The sequence below is a fragment of the Alligator sinensis genome, unplaced genomic scaffold (assembly GCF_000455745.1).
Source record: "Alligator sinensis unplaced genomic scaffold, ASM45574v1 scaffold1208_1, whole genome shotgun sequence".
In the NCBI taxonomy this organism is placed as follows: domain Eukaryota; kingdom Metazoa; phylum Chordata; order Crocodylia; family Alligatoridae; genus Alligator; species Alligator sinensis.
Window position 1 is genome coordinate 61,202 of NW_005842782.1, and position 17,425 is coordinate 78,626.

The 17,425-nt window shown below is 52.1% G+C and overlaps 1 protein-coding gene and 1 pseudogene across 17 annotated transcripts in view; one reads left to right on the forward strand and one right to left on the reverse strand.

Moving 5' to 3' along the window:
* Nucleotides 1–1,411, reverse strand: part of LOC102377926 — a 9,877-nt pseudogene extending 8,466 nt beyond the window's left edge.
* Nucleotides 1–13,657, forward strand: part of LOC102372678 (zinc finger protein 345-like) — a 24,772-nt gene extending 11,115 nt beyond the window's left edge. For 5 of the 17 annotated variants that reach the window (XM_025217038.1, XM_025217041.1, XM_025217040.1 and 2 more), the window contains 4 exons: nt 5,988–6,247; nt 7,367–7,438; nt 9,210–9,326; nt 9,584–13,657. In XM_025217038.1, the coding sequence (XP_025072823.1) occupies nt 6,214–6,247; nt 7,367–7,438; nt 9,210–9,326; nt 9,584–11,865 (2,505 nt within the window). In that variant the 5' untranslated portion in view covers nt 5,988–6,213 and the 3' untranslated portion in view covers nt 11,866–13,657. Of the gene's footprint in view, nt 1–473; nt 537–3,014; nt 3,101–3,128; nt 4,880–5,987; nt 6,248–7,366; nt 7,439–9,209; nt 9,327–9,583 lie in introns of those variants that run through there. The other 12 variants (XM_025217043.1, XM_025217044.1, XM_025217046.1 and 9 more) reach the window with 12 other exon arrangements.
* The last annotated feature ends 3,768 nt before the right edge of the window (nt 13,658–17,425 follow it).

Below are 17,425 nucleotides of genomic sequence, written 5' to 3' on the forward strand. Positions count from 1 at the left end.
CTTTCCCTAGGTTGTTCAGGTTGGAAGCTTGCTGCATCTCTCTGTGCAGCTTTTGACATGATGGGGCCCTGGCCCTGATCCCAACCCTTTGGGTGCTGCTGAAATGGTTACGACATTTCCTGGTTTGACTTTATTGTTAATGTCAGTAGCAACAGAGGGCTTCTGGGGAGGCTGGAAAATATATTAAGAACAGAGACGGTGGATTCCACAAGCACCGCACAGCACTTGAAGACATATGTTATCCTGAAGAATGGGGTTGATTTAAAACAAATCAATTTAACTCATCATTTAAATTGATTTAAATCAAATAAATGAAATCGTTATTTAAACTGTTTTAAATCAAATCAATTTAAATCGTGATTTAAATCACTGGTCCGGAAGCCTTGATTTAATCATTGTTTCTTTACCAAAAGTGCATTCTTGTTGTTTGATATCCTCTATTCATTTAACTTCTTGAAACTTTGCACTTTTAGAGAGAGGTGACGACTTGACTGTGTTTACAAGCGTGTAGAGAGACATTTAAGAGGGCTAATCAGGTCTGTTATCTCTCAATCTCCATATACTGCTAATAACAAAGATGTTCTGTCTGGAGACATAAACCCACAGTTTGCGAACTGAAACTAAGCATCACAGAGATGCTTAATGGGATCTTCTAGACCAGCAGTTCCCAATCTGTGCTACGCGTACCACCAGTGGTACACAGACAACCTGTCAGTGGTACGCATTAACAGATTTATTATAATTACTTTATATGACAAAAATTTGCTGGTGATACTTAAGGTTGTATTGTTTTAAACTGGTGGTGTGCAATTTGTCAGAGTTTGGGAACCACTGTTCTAGACTGAGTCCCATTGGGTAGAGTGGTTTTCTTTTATCTTTACTAATCTATAATCTTAATACAGTCCATGGCCTGTTGTGACCTATTTATAAAACATTTCTAAAAAGGTTACATGAATATATTGTCTCAAATTGTATATAATTAGAAGTTGTAATCCCTATTCCATGATGATATTGTTGAGCTTTAACATACCTTGAATGAAAATGGTCTTTATATAGATTTTTTTTTTTAAAAAAACATCTTAACAAAAGAATCAAAAATACGATTCAATCAAAAAAATCTGATTTAAATAAATCTGTTTTTTTAATTTTAAAAAAATCATGAATTTTTATCCACCCTGTTATCCTGGAACACTTTATCGTTAACATTTATATTGTTATGGTGGCAGTTCAGAAATGCACCAGCTGGGATCAGGGCCTGTTGGGCCAGGCACTACATACACACACAAAAGCGTACAACTTTAAAAGATGGTTTTATTAGCCCCTGTTTTAAATGGCAGAGCAATGAGTTGCTCACCTGGAGAGTCACTGACAGAGCTGTGAGCTGCTCCTGCATCTCTTGAGTCTCAGTCATCAAGGGGCAGAGCTATGAAATACATTTGTGGATATACGTTACCACCCCAAGTTCCCCTTTCCCTTGGCTCTGTAACGACCCTGATCACTGGTGAAACAGGGCTCAGGGTCTGGGTTAATCATCAACTGGTGCAGTATGTGTAGCATCTGAAATATCAGGCAAGGTCACTGCACCAAATACAACATCCCCTCTGTTCCCAGCATGACCTGCCATCCTTTTAATGGGGAACAAAACCAGATCGGCTCCCACATCACCGTGGTATCTCTTGTGAACAGTGCCGAATCTCACATCACCCCAGCACAGAACAGGCAAGGGCATGCCAGGCTCCATCTCTGGTGCCACCAGGTTTTTCATGTGCCAACCCACAACTGATCGTGTAAGATAGTTGGGGAATTCACAGCTGTCACCATGGCAATGGGAAGAAGACACAACTCATCTTTCTCTGCAGAGGCAAGACAAGGAGCACCCTCTCTTACCTGGACGTAGTACGGGGTATATGACACACAGGTTGTGGTTCTGAAATGATGCAGCAGAGGGCAGCCGCAGTCACATGTGCACAAGCCACAAGCTTCTGAATGAGTCCCTGGGGCCCCTGAGCATCATTGCAGAATGGCCAGAATATTTCAGCTGTGTCCTGTAGCTGTGACAACCTCAGGAAAAGATTTTTATTCCTTCTGGGATAACAAACCAGTGAACAACGGCCTGGTACAAGCTGAGTGGGAAGCTGGATTCACTTTATTGAAACCCAAACCCTTAGCAACTACAGCCCCCAGCATGCAATGCTCCATTCTGGCCTTCCTACCTGCTGTTCAAAAACTACAGATCCCAGCATGCTCCTTTCCCCAGCTCTGATGCCCCTTTTCTCCCTTCATTGTCAGGACAGGGCTGGCATCTGCCCTAGGAATGACTGGAGACATGGAGTACAGATGGGGGCCCGCGTCTCATAATAGCTTGTTCTGCAAGAGTGGAAATGCCTTCTCCCTGCCCTTCTCTTTTCATGAATGAAAATGTTTGGGTTTTTTTTACAAAGGCTCAAAAACAGCCGAGTGCCTGGGGCAGCTGTGACACATGGGACAGCGGTAACTTCCAGCTGCCAATGTGCCCCTAGTGCAATTTTGCCAGCTGTGGGTTTTGTCCACCCTGGCTCCTAAGCTAACAACTGGGGCAGCTGCCCTGGTTACCCTTCCCTAGTTGCACTACTGGTTTTTTATAACTATAAAATGCTTCATTCAAGGTTTTTTTCGGGGGGGGGAATGAAAATGACTGCCAAGCTGGCTGCATTTGCTGCTTCCGGGGTCTTCCTTGGTGAGCGTGGGAGACAAAGTTAGAAGACAAGCTGAGTGGGTATATGCTTCAAATAGGCCAGGGATGAGGGATCATCATGCCAGGAAGAAGTGAAGGATAGGCACCCTGGGGAAAGTAGGAATTCATCTGTTTCTTGCTGGGAGTGGTTGTTCTGTGGAGATGTCATTGGAGATGGCATTTATTTTCCTAAAAGAGTGAAGCCACTGCAAGTAGCACCGAGACAACATGTAAAGCAGAGTCAGCATAGATACAAGATCAAGGCAGAAGGTATTGCCTTAACAGGGGTCTTTCTTCCCAGCCCGAGAACAGTGATGACTCCAGCTGGCATTGGTGGCAGAGATGGGCCTGCCTGAAACTTGAACTCCTCAGACCTTGGGTAAAACTGTAAGCAGGGAATGACAGAAAGGAGAATGGTTTTGGTTAATGGTCTCATTAATAGCTTACAGCCAGGAGAGGAGGACTAGGGTGCAGGTTATTGCCAAGACACCCTAAGGAGCAAGCATCTCCATCTAGCTTTCCCAAGTTTACCCAAAGCTCCTCATTCCCTCCCTCTCCCTCTCCAAAGCTCTGTTGGTTTTAAGTCCTTTCAACCATTTTTCACAAGTGGAGAGATACTGTGGTTCAGGAACACCCACACGATGCCAATTTAGTATTGTGGATAGAGGCTTGAGCCGGGGGGGCTTTGGTTTTTCTAGGAGGAACCCCTTCATAAATTGATACCAATCTCCAACAGTGGGCACATCTGCATGAGATGTTTACTGAGCAGTAGCCTAATAATGCTGTGCACTAGCATGCTAGGCAAAACTAGTGCTAATACACTACTGTGCAGTGTTATTAGGCTACTGTGCAGTAAATGTCACTTAAACCCCATGGGCTAGTGCTACAGTGCAGTAGAGCAAGTTACTGGGCAGTGATTTAGTACTAATTTAGTATTTAGTCCTGAGTACTGATTTAGTATTAATGCACCATAGTTACTGTGCATTGTTTACTACTTGAATAACCACCCAAGTACTAACCTTAATGCACAGTAACTATGGTGCATTTATGAACATGTAGACGTGCCCAGTGTGTGACATGAAAGTTGCCTCTTTCATGAGGGCTGCAGTCCTGGCCAGTCCAATGGACACCACCAAGCTGGGTCTGATGACTTCTCTCCCAGGTTTGCCATAAGTGATGGTGCTTTTCCTTTGACTCTAAGCCTGCTGAGAGATCTGATTAGGGGGCAACAGGGAGCACAGGGAGCTACAGAGCAGGAAACAAAGTACACACAAGCAGAAAGCCCAGCATCCAGCCAAGATGCTTGTTCTCAGACTCAAAGGGGGACATGGAGGTGGGCTCCTGGACTTAGAGAGTTCTCAGGGGCATTTCCCAGTGACACTGGCTCTTGTGTTATGCACACAGCAGCTTTCTGCAGTCTAGGAGCCAGAAAGATGAACCCTTTAGTGGGCCCTAGGCAAACAAACTCTTGGGTCCCTACTTAATACTGTATATTTATATTACTTTTCTCCACCCAATAATTATAATATGTAAAATAAGCACAACTGGGTCCCTTCTTCACTTAGGGCCCTAGACAAGTGCCTAGTTCGCCTATGCATTAATCGGGCCCTGCCAGGGGCAGAGAAAGGTTCTAGGCAAGCTCCTCCTGGATCACAGCTTGGTTTAATTTGGGGAGGGGGGGCTTCATCAGCTGTTGCCACTAGAGGGCTCTGGGTCTTGCTCAAAGAACAGAAGTTGCTCTTCCTTTTGCTCTGTATTTCCTCTGCTTGGCCTGCGCGGGGGTTGAGTTTCCTGGGTGAGACGGATGCAGCTGCAATTCCGGAAGCCTGAGCTGCTCCCCCACTTGTGCCAGGGAGACCTTCATTCGAGCCCCTCAGTGCCCAGCCAGGGGGGCTTTCTCTGCTGGCTGGATCCAGCACGCTGAGCACTGCCCGCGCCAGCTCCTGACTCAGACACCCCAGGGGATGGAGAGAGAAAGCGCTGGGGACCAGCAGGGCAGGGGCTGTCTGCACACGGGGCCCCTCTGCACCCAGTGCTGCTCTGCAGGGGCCTGCGAGACCCAGGGCCGCTGCCCTTATTGACATGCACAGGATTTAGCCCAGGATTGCCGGAGCCTGCTGACTGCAGGGAGGTGAATGGCCCAGGACCTGGACAGCGACCACAGGGGTAAGGGGTGGGGAAGGGGGAAGGGGACACGGAAGCAGAAAGAGGCCGAAAGGGGGTAGTCAGTGGGGAGAGATCCCCAGCTCCGTTCCCTGCAGCTCCCCTGGAGGAACAGGCTGAGTCCTGGAGACACGGTGAAGGGCAGAGTAAGGAGAAGCTAGTCCTGGCCCCTGTGGTCCCTGTGTAAGACCTGTCATGGGGATCCTCCAGGAAGGCTCCTTGGATTTTCTCTTTTCTAGCATTTACCTCAAAGATGCAGGAACTTGGAGAATTTAACATTGTTGCAATGGGTTTTGCCCTGGGGCTGGCTAGACCGCGTCCCTAACTTTATGCTATTAAATTGCATGGCAGGGGAAGAGCCAGACATGGGACCTGCAAGGCAGGCTCAGGGCAGGGTCCACTCAGCTCCACCCCTGCCCAGGACCAGGTCCAGACACTTCAGAGGCAGGAGTGGGATTACACACCATTGCCCACGAGGAGCTGCCTCATCCATCTAAGGGCAGGTCTCTCCTCGATCCAGTCACCAGGCAGCAAAAAGTTTCAGCCCCTTCCCAAAGACTCCCTGATTTCCTTAACCCTTCTGCTTAGAGTAGATTGAAGCCACACAATGCTGTAATGAGGCCCACACCTGCGCTAGGTAAGCTGACAGACCCAGCTTTTAGTGCTCCAAGGATGCAAAAAAACTCCTATCCATGGTACAACCACCGTGGGGCAACAGCAATCTGCCTGGTGCTAGCAAAGTTCAAAGCACCTTGTAGCTGCTGTAGGGGAGGGGGAGAAGGCAAAGCCCCACCTGGTATTGGCATAGGTTGGACATCTCCTGAGTGGAGCTGCAGCTGATTGAACATTTCCCCCCAACAGAACAGGTTTTACCCCAGTGGAAAAAGCTTTATACAGGGATGCATCCGATCCAACAAATGTTCGCATTGGGGGAAATCAATCCAGTTGGGCCCTCTGCTTTTCTCACTTTGAAAGGACTTGAGTTTGGAATGGAGCCTGGCTTATATTGCAGAAGCTTCATGTGACATTAAAAAACAAGACATTAAAATGAAATTGTTTTCAGGTGATTCAAATCCAAGTAATTTTTCATTCCAAACATGTTGTTCTGCAGGAAGGGTTGAAGCCATTGCCAGGCAGAAGGTGAAGAAGTTCAGACATCACAGGCTCTCCCATGAAACAGGGCTTCTGGTTCCTGCACAGTCAGGGGCCTCGTCCTGGGAGCTCCTGGGACTGAATCAGAGGCAGGTGTGGTGGCAGGTGCTGATGGCTTTCCATGAATTGTTTGCGCCTGTCACTCGGGAGCAGTAGGGATCCAGCAAGCCCTTCCCAGGGACGCCATGCAGGAGAACTATGAGACACTGATCTCTCTGGGTAAGGATTCACTGTCCTGCCATTTGGGAGTGGGGGGTCTGGAGAGGCTGGATTGGATGGTGAGCTGCTGAGATTTTGGTGGGAGGTGCAGGACAGCACAGAAAACCATCCTCTAGCATCCTGGGGAGGAGACAGAAACACACACACACACGCACACACTATTGCACACCTCACACACACCCCCACTCTGAAGGAGAGAGACACAGCCAAAGTGCTGACCTCTCCAAAGAGTCCTGCAAGGGCCTGTTGGGGCAGATCATATCCTGTTTCCCTCCCGGGGGAGAGGGTCTGACTTCACATGCCCCTCTGATGCTCAGCTCCTAAAGACCTCACCCCAGATGGTCCTCCAGACTCAAGTCCACCCTGTGTCTTCAGCACCTTTTCCTTACCATGCTCCTCACTGCCTTACCTAGGTCTTAAGGTGGCCAACCTCCATCTCACTGGTTTCCAACCAAATGACTCCATCTTCCTTCACAAACTCTTTTCACCTGTAGCCCTAACAAAGCTGGTGCCTTGATTTGTTGGCAGCTGGTTATCTAGTTAACTCGGCTATCCCTGAGTGAGGTCTATAGACCCATCATGGAGTGGAATGGTTGTCTGCACTATGCTTCCTGCGGGCCATGTCTAGCAGGTCCTTACCTCTGCCTAGGAGCTATCCAAATCAAAACTCTTCCTATTGTTGGTGGTTTTCTCATCAAACCATTTTGGCATGTGCTTTTGGAGCAAGGGCAGCTCAAGAGATTTGGGTGCTAGCCTGGGATGTGGGTGACCTCTTCAGCAGACTCTCTCGGGCAGCTTGGGCAAGACCCTTCATCTTTACAGAGCTTAGTTTCCCTATCAGGATGATGGCAGCTCAGTATGGATTAAACACAACACTATTTAGACACATTCAAGATGGTGAGGTGCTCAGGGAATTTACCATAAGCAAATCTGAAGATAATAGGAAAAGTTCCCGGGGGTCGTGTGGGGCTTGGAACTCGCTCGGCCTTACTGAGCCTCCTTCTTCTGCCCCGCGCTGCCTTCCCAAAGGGAGGCACAGCTGGGCGGGTGGTTGCCCCAGAGAGAAGAAAATCCCAGCCCAGGGTGCATCTAATTGCTGATTCATCCATTTCTTGTTAGCAGAAGAGATGGCCATCAGCCTGCCACGGATCACAGCGCTGGCTGAGTCCCACCGCAGGGGGCTGGTTTCAGGTAAGTCCTTGGAAATCAGAGATGTTAGGAGGTTTTCCAACAGGCTGCCCATGAGTCGGGGTTGGGGCTCTAATTTGGGAAGGCACCTTGCCAATTGAAGACACCTCTTGTAGTCAGCTGCCAGGCAAGGTCGGAGACACAGCTCCAGATCAGAGGCGCTCAGTGGCTCGGGCAGTTGTAAGTCAGTGTGAGTTTGTACTTAGTCTTGTTTCTTGAGTGGCTTCCCGGGTGAGTAACGGGGGCCTGGGCTACGTTTCAGCTAGCACTGCTCTGTTGATCAGATCATGAGCAGTTCTGGGAGAGGGAACAGGGGCTGTGCAGTCATATCCACCTTCAGCTGCGCTGTGCTCCCTCTGCTGTATCAGCACAGCTGTTGCTGCAGCTGCTGCTTTGGCGCAGGTCTGGGACTCTGGGGTGAATGCTGCTGCTCGTACCCCCACCCCCTTGCCTGCTGCACCCCCATGGCTCTGCCCCAGCTCCCCTTACCTGGCCCCAGAGGGATAGAGCTGGGCCAGCAAAAGCAGATACAGCCGGGGCTGCTGTATGACATTCCACTTAGGGAACTGGTTCCATTTATACCAACTTCCTGGCATTTTCCAAGGTAGCCTTAAATTTCAGAGCTTTGTCTTGGCATCCCTGAGGACTCCATGAAATGGGACTTTTATCCAGGTGACATCTCTGATCAGGACCTATTCACAAACACCATGGCTCGACTCTGACTAGCCACAATTGATTTCAGGGCTGCTTTTGAAGCCCTCTGGAATGCCCAAGAACATGCTCTAGATTTAGCTTCCTGCAAGCCTAGCATGGGCACTATTCTGCAAAAAAAAATAAAAAATAAAAAAATCCAGTTAAGCACAAGGAAGGTCTGAGGCTGAGATTTCCAAACACTCCAGCATGTCCTGCACTAAGCTACACCACGCAAAAACACTTGAGTGTGGAATAGGAGCATCTGCAGGGGATGACAGATGACAATCCCAAAAGTGAGTTAAGGAAAGGGAATTGAGCTCATGCTCTTTCGGCCATGCTGTTGCCACGACTGCGGCCCCTTTACTGCAGCTGCAGGGCAAACCTCATGGTTCCCATCCCAAGCAGGTCCTCCTTTCACTAACAATTCCCCTTTTCACTCATCTGCCACACTTCATTGGTGGGGAGATCCCTGGGGTGAGAGGCCTTGCAGGTCAGGTGTGATGTCTTTCACAGATGGGACACCTGAGAGTTTCCTGATGCATCTCCTGTGGATGGTCCTCCACCTTCTACAAAATCACTTGGATAAGCCCCAGCTAATCTCAGCTGTCTTTCTGACCTTCTTGGGCTTTAACCAGGCTTCTTCACACCTACTTATAGCCTACTCCTCTAGCCTAGCCTTATTTGATCAGCACTCCACTAGCCTCCATTGCTGAAACCCTTCTGTCCCTGACTTCTGAGGCCTTGCCTTTATATCCCTCTAAGGAGCATGGCCTCAGCCTGTTCACCTTCCTCTTAAAGGGTGCTTCCCCTTCTTCCTCATAAAGGGGCCTAGAGGGGTGCCCTGATGCATTTGTGTGTCTATGAGCAGGGTGTAAGCTGGGTTGTCCAATGAACATGGTAGAGTTGGGAATCATAGACCATGTGCTGAGTGAGTCCATATCTCTCGCTGTGGGTCCACGTAGCGTCTGGCTCAGGAAGGCCCAGATCTCAGTCAGATATTACTTTAATAGAGATAATAATAATTTCAGCCCAATGAAAAGCCCATTGCTCCCTGACCCTCCTCTTTTTTTTGTTCCATCAGCAGGATTTCCAATTTCTAAGCCTGACCTGCTCTCCTGGATGGACCGGGGGGATGAGCCGTGGGTCCCAGACCTCCAGGCCTCTGAGGGCACAGAGATCCCAAGAGATGCCAGCCCAGGTAACTGAGCAATAAAGCCAATTACAAAATGATTTGGGATTGGAATATTAGGCAGTAAACTGTTTGGGGCAGGGAATGTCTCTCACCATGTGTCCGTGCAGCACCTGACACAACAGGGCCCTGATCTCACTTGTCCCTGTAGGTTCCACTGAGCGGCACCCCCAGTACAGAGAACGAGCGTGATCTCTTCTACCCCATTGGGTTCGGCGTCTGTCAGGCCCCTGTCTCATGACTGTCGCCTGCCTTCTTTCCCCCAGCAGGCGATGGGTCAGCAAGTGAGAACGAGGAGGAGGAGGAAGCGGGGGAAACACTACAGGGAGCCTCTGGGAAAGCAGAACCCAGCGAGACATCCGCAGAGGACGAAGGGGAAGACACCCCCAGCCTTGAGCCGGAGGGGAAGGCACAGAGCCCTGTGGGGGAGACTCTGGCCGCATCCCCTCCCCAGCCCGGGGATCCCAGGCCACTGGGGTCTGAGAAGCCCTTCCGCTGTGCAGAGTGCGGGAAGAGCTTCAGCCAGCGCTCAAACCTGATCCGGCACCAGCGCCTGCATGCCAGCGACCGCCCCCACCGTTGCCCTGACTGTGACAAAAGCTTCAGTGACCCGGCTGGCCTGGCCAAGCACCAGAAGGCGCACGCAGCTGGGAAGCCCTTCCAGTGCGGAGACTGTGGCAAGGGCTTCAACTGGAGCTCGCACCTAGAGCGGCACCGGCGCATCCACACTGGGGAGCGCCCCTACACTTGCGCAGACTGTGGCAAGGGCTTCAGCGTCAGCTCCCACCTGGAGCGGCACCGGCGCGTGCACACGGGTGAGCGCCCCTACAAGTGTGAGGAGTGCGGCAAGCGCTTCACAGTCAGCTCCACACTGGCCCAGCACCGCCGCACACATGCCAGCGACCGGCCCCACCGCTGCCAGGACTGTGGCAAGGCCTTCAGCCTGGGCGCCACCCTTCTTGCCCACCAGCGCAAGCACCGGGGCGAGAAGCCCTTCCCCTGCCCTGACTGCGGGAAGAGCTTCGGCTTTGTCTCCCACCTGGAGCGGCACCGGCGCGTGCACACTGGGGAGCGCCCGTTCCAGTGTGCCGACTGCGGCAAGGCCTTCAGCCGCAGTTCCCACCTCTACCGGCACCGGCGCGTGCACACGGGCGAGAAGCCCCGACAGTGCCTCGACTGTGGCAAGAGCTTCCACCTCAGCGCTACAGGGCAGCTCCGGGCTGGCCGGGATCCCAACAAGTGTGCTGAGTGTGGGCGCCGCCGTCCCCCGCCACCTCCCCCACCCCTGCCACCGCCAGCTGAGCACGACCCACTGCCGCCGCCTGCGCTGGTTCCAGGCTGTGTGGACAAGCCGCACAAGTGTGCAGAGTGTGGGAAGGGCTTTGGGCAGAGTGCATCATTGGTGAAGCACCAGCGCACGCACACGGGGGAGCGCCCCTTCCAATGTGGGCAGTGTGGCAAACGCTTTGGCTGGTGTTCGGCACTCATCAAGCACCGGCGCATCCACACGGGTGAGCGCCCCTATGCCTGCGCTGACTGCGGCCGGGCTTTCAGTGTCAGCTCCCACTTGGACCGGCACCAGCGCACGCATGCTGGTGACCGCCCCCACCGCTGCCCCCAGTGTGGCAAGGGGTTCAGTGACCCCGCTGGCCTGGCCAAGCACCAGAAGGCACACGCAGCTGGGAAGCCCTTCCAGTGTGGGGACTGTGGCAAAGGCTTTGCCTGGAGCTCACATCTGGAGCGGCACCGGCGTGTGCATACAGGTGAGAAGCCCTACACCTGCACAGACTGTGGCAAGGGCTTCAGCGTCAGCTCCCACCTGGAGCGGCACCGGCGTGTACACACTGGGGAGAAGCCCTACAAGTGTGAGGAGTGTGGCAGGGCCTTCGCCGTCAGCTCAACGCTGGCCCAGCATCGCCGCACCCATGCCAGTGGCCGCCCCCACCGCTGCCAGGACTGTGGCAAGCGCTTCAGCGCCCTGGCCCAGCTCGTGGCCCACCAGCGGGCGCACCGGGGCGAGAAGCCCTACCCCTGTGCTGTGTGTGGCAAGAGCTTTGGCTTCGTATCCCACCTGGAACGGCACCGGCGCGTACACACTGGGGAGAAGCCCTACAAGTGCCCCGACTGTGGCAAGGCCTTCAGCCGCAGCTCCCACCGCAACCGCCACCAGCGTGCCCACACTGCTGCCGCCGACCGGCCACTGAAAGGAGCAGGAGGGACCGAGTTGGGGAAAGGTCCTGCTCCCTTGGACTCTGCCAAGTCCCCGCAGGGCCCGGCCCCTGCCACAGAGTCCTCCCTGTCCCTCCTGCCCACCTGGTGGGGGGGAGACGGGGAGAGGCGGAACAGCCAGCCCCCGGGCTGGCCAGAGGACACCATGCCCTATGCCAGACCTATCCCCCACACCAGTGGTGGGCTCCGGGGCTGGGGCATGAAGGCTTTCCCCCCACCAGATGTGCCGCCTACCCCATGGCGGCTGGGAGAGGGCAGCTCGGCCTGGGCCTCTGCACTGCCCCAGGAGGCCTGGTCCCAACCACCCCCAACCTCTTAATCTGCCCCCTACTCCTACCCAGAGCTGTGTGCTGAGGTCTAACAGCATTGACAGTCCCTGACCTTGAGCCTGGCCAGTCCAGCTGCTCTCCAGGGAGAGGACAGGTGGCAGGACCCGTTGCTCCCATCAGCCTGCCTGGGAAGTCATCTAGCCACAGGGGCCAGCGCCAATCTTGCCATCCCCATCCCCAGTCCTGCTCCTGCTACTCAAGCAGCTTGGTTGCTCCAGGGAGCCCCACCTGTCATGCAGAAGGGAGCTGGGAAGGGGGTGGATGAGAGAGCCCCTGGGGGTGAGAATCAGATGTGTGGGGAGGGTGGGGGAGCATCCGTGTGGTGTGGAGCAGAAGGGAAGAAACCGGGGTTCCCCCTGGAACCAGCAGATGGGGGGTCAAGGGGAGGACAGGGCTTGGGGAAGCCCATGGCGGGGATGAGCGGAGAGGAAGGAAGGGAACAATTGCTGCTTCCTCCTGGGCATTGGCTGAGAGAAGGCAACTGATGCCAGCACCAGTGTCTGAGCATTGCACATCCGGAATGCCTCCTTCCTCATCAGCTGTCAGAGGTGTCACATGTATACTGCTACCCTGGTGTCAGATTGATATCTTTCCCCGTCAGCCCCTTGCTCCTGGTATCAACCATGCTGTTCTCCCTGGTCTGGTGTTTGTAGTGTCCTGTTCTATCACCTCCACCGCTCCCAAGCTGCTGTCATGCGGATGCCCTTCCCCATCAATCTCCCTTTCCCCCAGCATCACATTTTCACTGTTCACCATTAACTCCAGTGACACCATTCAGCAAGTTATTATTAGAGTCACTAAGTAAGGGAGACATTTCAGAGGAGACTCCAGGACTTTTTCTGGCACTGACACAGTCCAGTCATGGAGGAAAATGCTTAAACAGGGTGGGAGGGGAAAGAAATTAAGACCTCTATCCCTTCAGTAGCATGGGAGACTGCCAAACATAAGATTGAAGCGATTTTGGGATATGGACAAATTTGCACTTAGGGGATGGGAACTCTTAACTCCCTGCATGTGTGAGAGGAGATCCTGGGGGTGGAAGCATTCGTTGCATCTGACAAATAGGCTGTTGCCTACAAAACATTATACCTATCTGCACAAGTTAGTCTCTAAGGTGCCTCCGTGGCCTATCTTCTGCCTGAAGGTGGACTATAGATTCCTCTGCTGCTTAACTGACTATACATAAAGAATAGGGGAGGGAAGGAAGGATCCCCAAATTTTTAGAAGAGAGATACCAGACTCTGTTACCTCCAGGCTCTAGGACAAGTGTAGGATCAGAAGAGAAGCCTGGCTCACCCATCACCATCCATCCCTACATCCTGCCCAAGGACAGAGACCCTGCCTGTCACACACACACACAGCCTGCTCACAGCAGGATCCCCCCCAAAGGGATAAGAAGCCTTAACTGAGTTCAAAGACACAACCCTGCTTGGGCCTGTGATAGAGCTACGGTGTTCTGTTGCCAGAACTGTGGTGTGATCCATTTCCAGTGAAAACGGACTCGGATTACCTGGGGATGGGCTATTGGCTTTTCTTACTGGATTTGAGCGTGTGCGTGGGTGTGCATTTTCTCTCTCCAATTGCCTTTCCTCTTAACTTCCCTAGGCTGCTACTCTGCAAGGTGACAGGACCCTTGAGAAGCAGAAGGCTGTGATATTGTCCCCTCCCACCCCTTTAAATCCAGCACCTTGAGGTGGGCTCCACATGTTTGGGGTGGGCACAACAGTTCTTTTATTTTAATTTGTACATTTCATGAGCTGTAATAAAGTAGCGCTTTCGATTCACAAACTGTCCGAGTCTGAAGTCCTCTTTTCTGAGAAAACACTAGTCGACATAGGCCACGAATGCAAGGAACCAGCGAGTAGGTCGAAACCTTTCATAGAATCATAGAAAATGAAGGTTGGAAGGGACCTCAGGAGTCCAACCCCCTGCTCAAAGCACTTGAGCTTTGAATTCAAATTTTATTTCATTTGAATTTGAGAATGAGAAATGTTTGATCCAGAAACAAGCATCTCCTTACTCCTGCCCAGACAATACTGCCCTTCTGTTATCATTCAGCCTTGGAGATCAGATGTCTTGTTGTTTAACTCTTCCGCAGGAAGAACTGAGGTCAGACTCGAGCTGTTTTGTTAGCTTGAATGCACAGTGTAACAATCAGTTTGAAAGACACTGACTCACCAGGGTGTTTCCCCACAGATGTTTTTTTTTTTTTAATTATTCCATGTGTACTCTTTAAATCCTTTTGGTTTTAATGGTTGCCAATATTTTAATAGAAAAGAGCAGCCCTAAGTCAGATCTTAGAACACAGGACTGGGAGGGGCGTCCTGGCTCATCAAGTCCAGCCCCTGTAGGCATTACCCAAAGAACCCCCCAGATCCCTATTTCAAACCCTCACAAACAACTACAAGGCACAGGACCCAAAACACCAGAGCAGCAAACTGCCCTGCCCTCTTGGGGAGTGGATGCATCTGTAGCCTGTTGACAAGTGGCACATGGGGCTACTGGACAAGGGTGCTAACATATAACCACTGTTGTGAGCACACACTCTGTCAGTCTGTGTCCACGTGAGAGTGTGCCCAGGCAAGTTTCTGCATGCCCATGTACACTGGAGAAGGGCCGGTGTGTGCACATGCATGTCTCTGCTAGCACGTGGAAATTGTTTACAGGCTTGCACCTTCCTGGGGGATCGCTTTGGCATGTGCTAGACTGGAGCTGGGCTGTTCTCAGTGGTGGCAGAACAAGGAGCAATGGTCTCAAGCTGCAGCAAGAGAAGTTTAGGTTAGATATTAAAAGAAACTTTCTCATTAGGAGGGTAGTACAGAAATGGAACAGGTTACCCAAAAAGGTTGTGAAATCTCCATCCTTGGAGGTTTTTATGACCCGGGGGGACAAAACTTTGGCTAGGATGATCTAGTTGGGAATGGTCCTGCTTTAAGCAGGGGGCTGGACTACGTGGCCTCCTGAGGTCCCTTCCAACCCTCATTTTCCATGATTCGAAGTTTGCAGGCACCTTTTCATGGGCTGTGAGCCTGTGTGTGGCAGCATATGTGGCTAGTGGATGCGTGTATGGTTGGTGGGCACTGGTGGACAGGCATGCACATGAACTTCACATGTCCTTGTGCTGGGGGTGAGGTGAGGCAGCTGGTGGGTTAGTGGGGACCTTTTCCAGGTGGTCACTCATTGCTGTCTGTGCTGATACCTCCTTCCTTCCCTCCTGTGTCCCATGGAACTGCCACTGCTGGATCTAGAAAGAAAGACAAGCCAAGAAGTGCTGGGAGGAGCGGGAGTTGGATTGGGAGTAGGAGCTGCAGCGAAGGAGACTTAGGCCTAGGTAGGTGGAGGAGGAAGAAGAGAAGATGGAGGGCTCATCACCAGGCCCACACAGCCATGGGCAGGATGGTAACACCTGCTTGCATGGGGACAGGGAGTGGTTTGGGGCACAGAACAGCTACAGGATGCAGGGAGCATCCCCAGCATTGACAGGAAGGGACAGTTGAAGTCAAGCAGAGTCCTGTTTGGCTTAGATTGCTTCATTTGGCAACCAGAGAAGCCACAACTTGAACCACCAGTAGGAGCCACTTGTAGCCTGACCCATGGAGGCTTCCTCCTGTTCCTAACACTTCTCCTGCTTTCCTTTGTCTTGCAGGGAAAGGAGGCAGCTGGACCCATCGTCCAAAGCTGGACCATCCACATCTGGCAGGACAAGATTTCCCCACATTTTTACTAATAACTGTGTATGTTAAAATTCAATCAGGCTCAGGACATCACTGGGGACACTGGCTTCAGTAGTACTTAAGTTGTAGAACAGATCATAGATGGAGAGTAATCAATTATATGGGAGTAAAGAGCATCTGGGACAAACCACATTGGGGTTAGTCCAAGAGAGAACATGTCCTTGTGATATTCTTCCATGACAAGAGAGCTGACTTCTTAGAGGAGTGCAAGGCTATGGGAATAAAACTATAGTGGCTTTGAAATTGTTTTAGCTGGTATTTTAAAGGACTCAAATTTAAAAGTTCTTAACTAGGAGCAAACAGACAAAGCAAACAAAACCAAGAGAGCAGACAAGACGAATGTGAGCAACTAAATCAAATGTGTAGAGGGAGGAGGAAGGATAGAATGGCAGTCAATATTAATATTAATTCATCTTTTAAGGTCTCGGGAGCAGTGGAAATGCCCATCGGTCTGTCACCCTGTATCTGTCCATCAAGGCTGAGAGTACGCAGGAACTGGATGGCCAATTACCACTCATTTTAGGTGGTTCTTAAAAAAAAATAATCCCAGTGTGCTGCCGTATCTTTTTTCCTTGGTGATCTTTTACCAGGGTGTTTTTACTCTTCCTGTTTTAGAGTGCTTTTGCCCTCATCCTTGAGGACACCCTTCCATCATCTGCAAGGTCCCTTCCAGCCCCTAACATCTGTGAATCTATGAATCTAAAGCACCGTTTCCATCTGACCATGAAAAATATTTGTTACTAGCCAATTGCCCATCATGAATGACAGATTTCAAAGGAGTGATTACATGGCTGGCCCCAAAGAGTGGCCCTGCCCCTGCCCATTCTGTTGTCCTTCCCTGCCAAACCACCCCCCACCCCCCCGGCCCTGCTGCTGCCCCTCACTCCCAACCCACTGACCCCAGCCCTGCCAATGCCCCTCACTCACCAACCTGCAGTACCTTGCCCCCCGGGCCCCAATGGTGGCCCTCACTCTCAACCCGTAGCGCCCCACCCACCGTCCCTGCCGGTGCCCCTCACTCCTGACCCACAGCCCCCTGGTGCTGCTAGTGCCCCCCACATTCCCAACCCACAGTCCCTCATCCCCACCCCAGTGCTCCTCACTTCCAACCCACAGGCCCCCAGCCCTGCTGCTGCCTCTCACTCCCAACTCACTGACCCCAGCCCTACCTGTGCCCCTCACTCACCAAACTGCAGTACCCTGGATGCTTATCTTGCTGTGATCCTTTGACCCTACCTAACTCCTGCCCCTGGGGCAGGGGGCTGGACCTGATGATCTCACGAGGTCCCTTCCAGCCCTAATGTCTATGAAATCTATTAAATCTACCCTTCCCCCCTGGGCCATGATGGTGCCCCTCACTCCCAACCTGCAGTCCCCCACCCCCTGTCCCTGCTGGTGCCCTTCATTACTGACCCACAGCCCCCTGGCACTGCCAGTGCCCTCCACATTCCCAACCCACAGTCCCCTGCCCCCCTCCCCCATGCCCCTCACTCCCGACCTGCAGCTCCCTGCCCCCCCAGTCCTGCCAGAGGGCCCCAGCTGTTCCCATCCTGCCCAGGCTGGAGCGTGGTGGCTTGGATTCATGCAGGTGGTGGTGGAACATGTCCAGCTCCAGCGCAGGCTGGAGGGAAGAGGAGGAGAGGCTTCTGGCACCTCTTGCCTTAGGATGAGAAGGGGGAGGCGATCAGAGGGAGCAGGGAGCACCTCATGGGTCTCTGTGCACCTCCACAGCTGCAGGCAGGTCTCTGTGTGCAGACAGACACGCAGACAGGCACACAGACAGACAGACTAAACCCTTTATTAAGATGCTTATAGC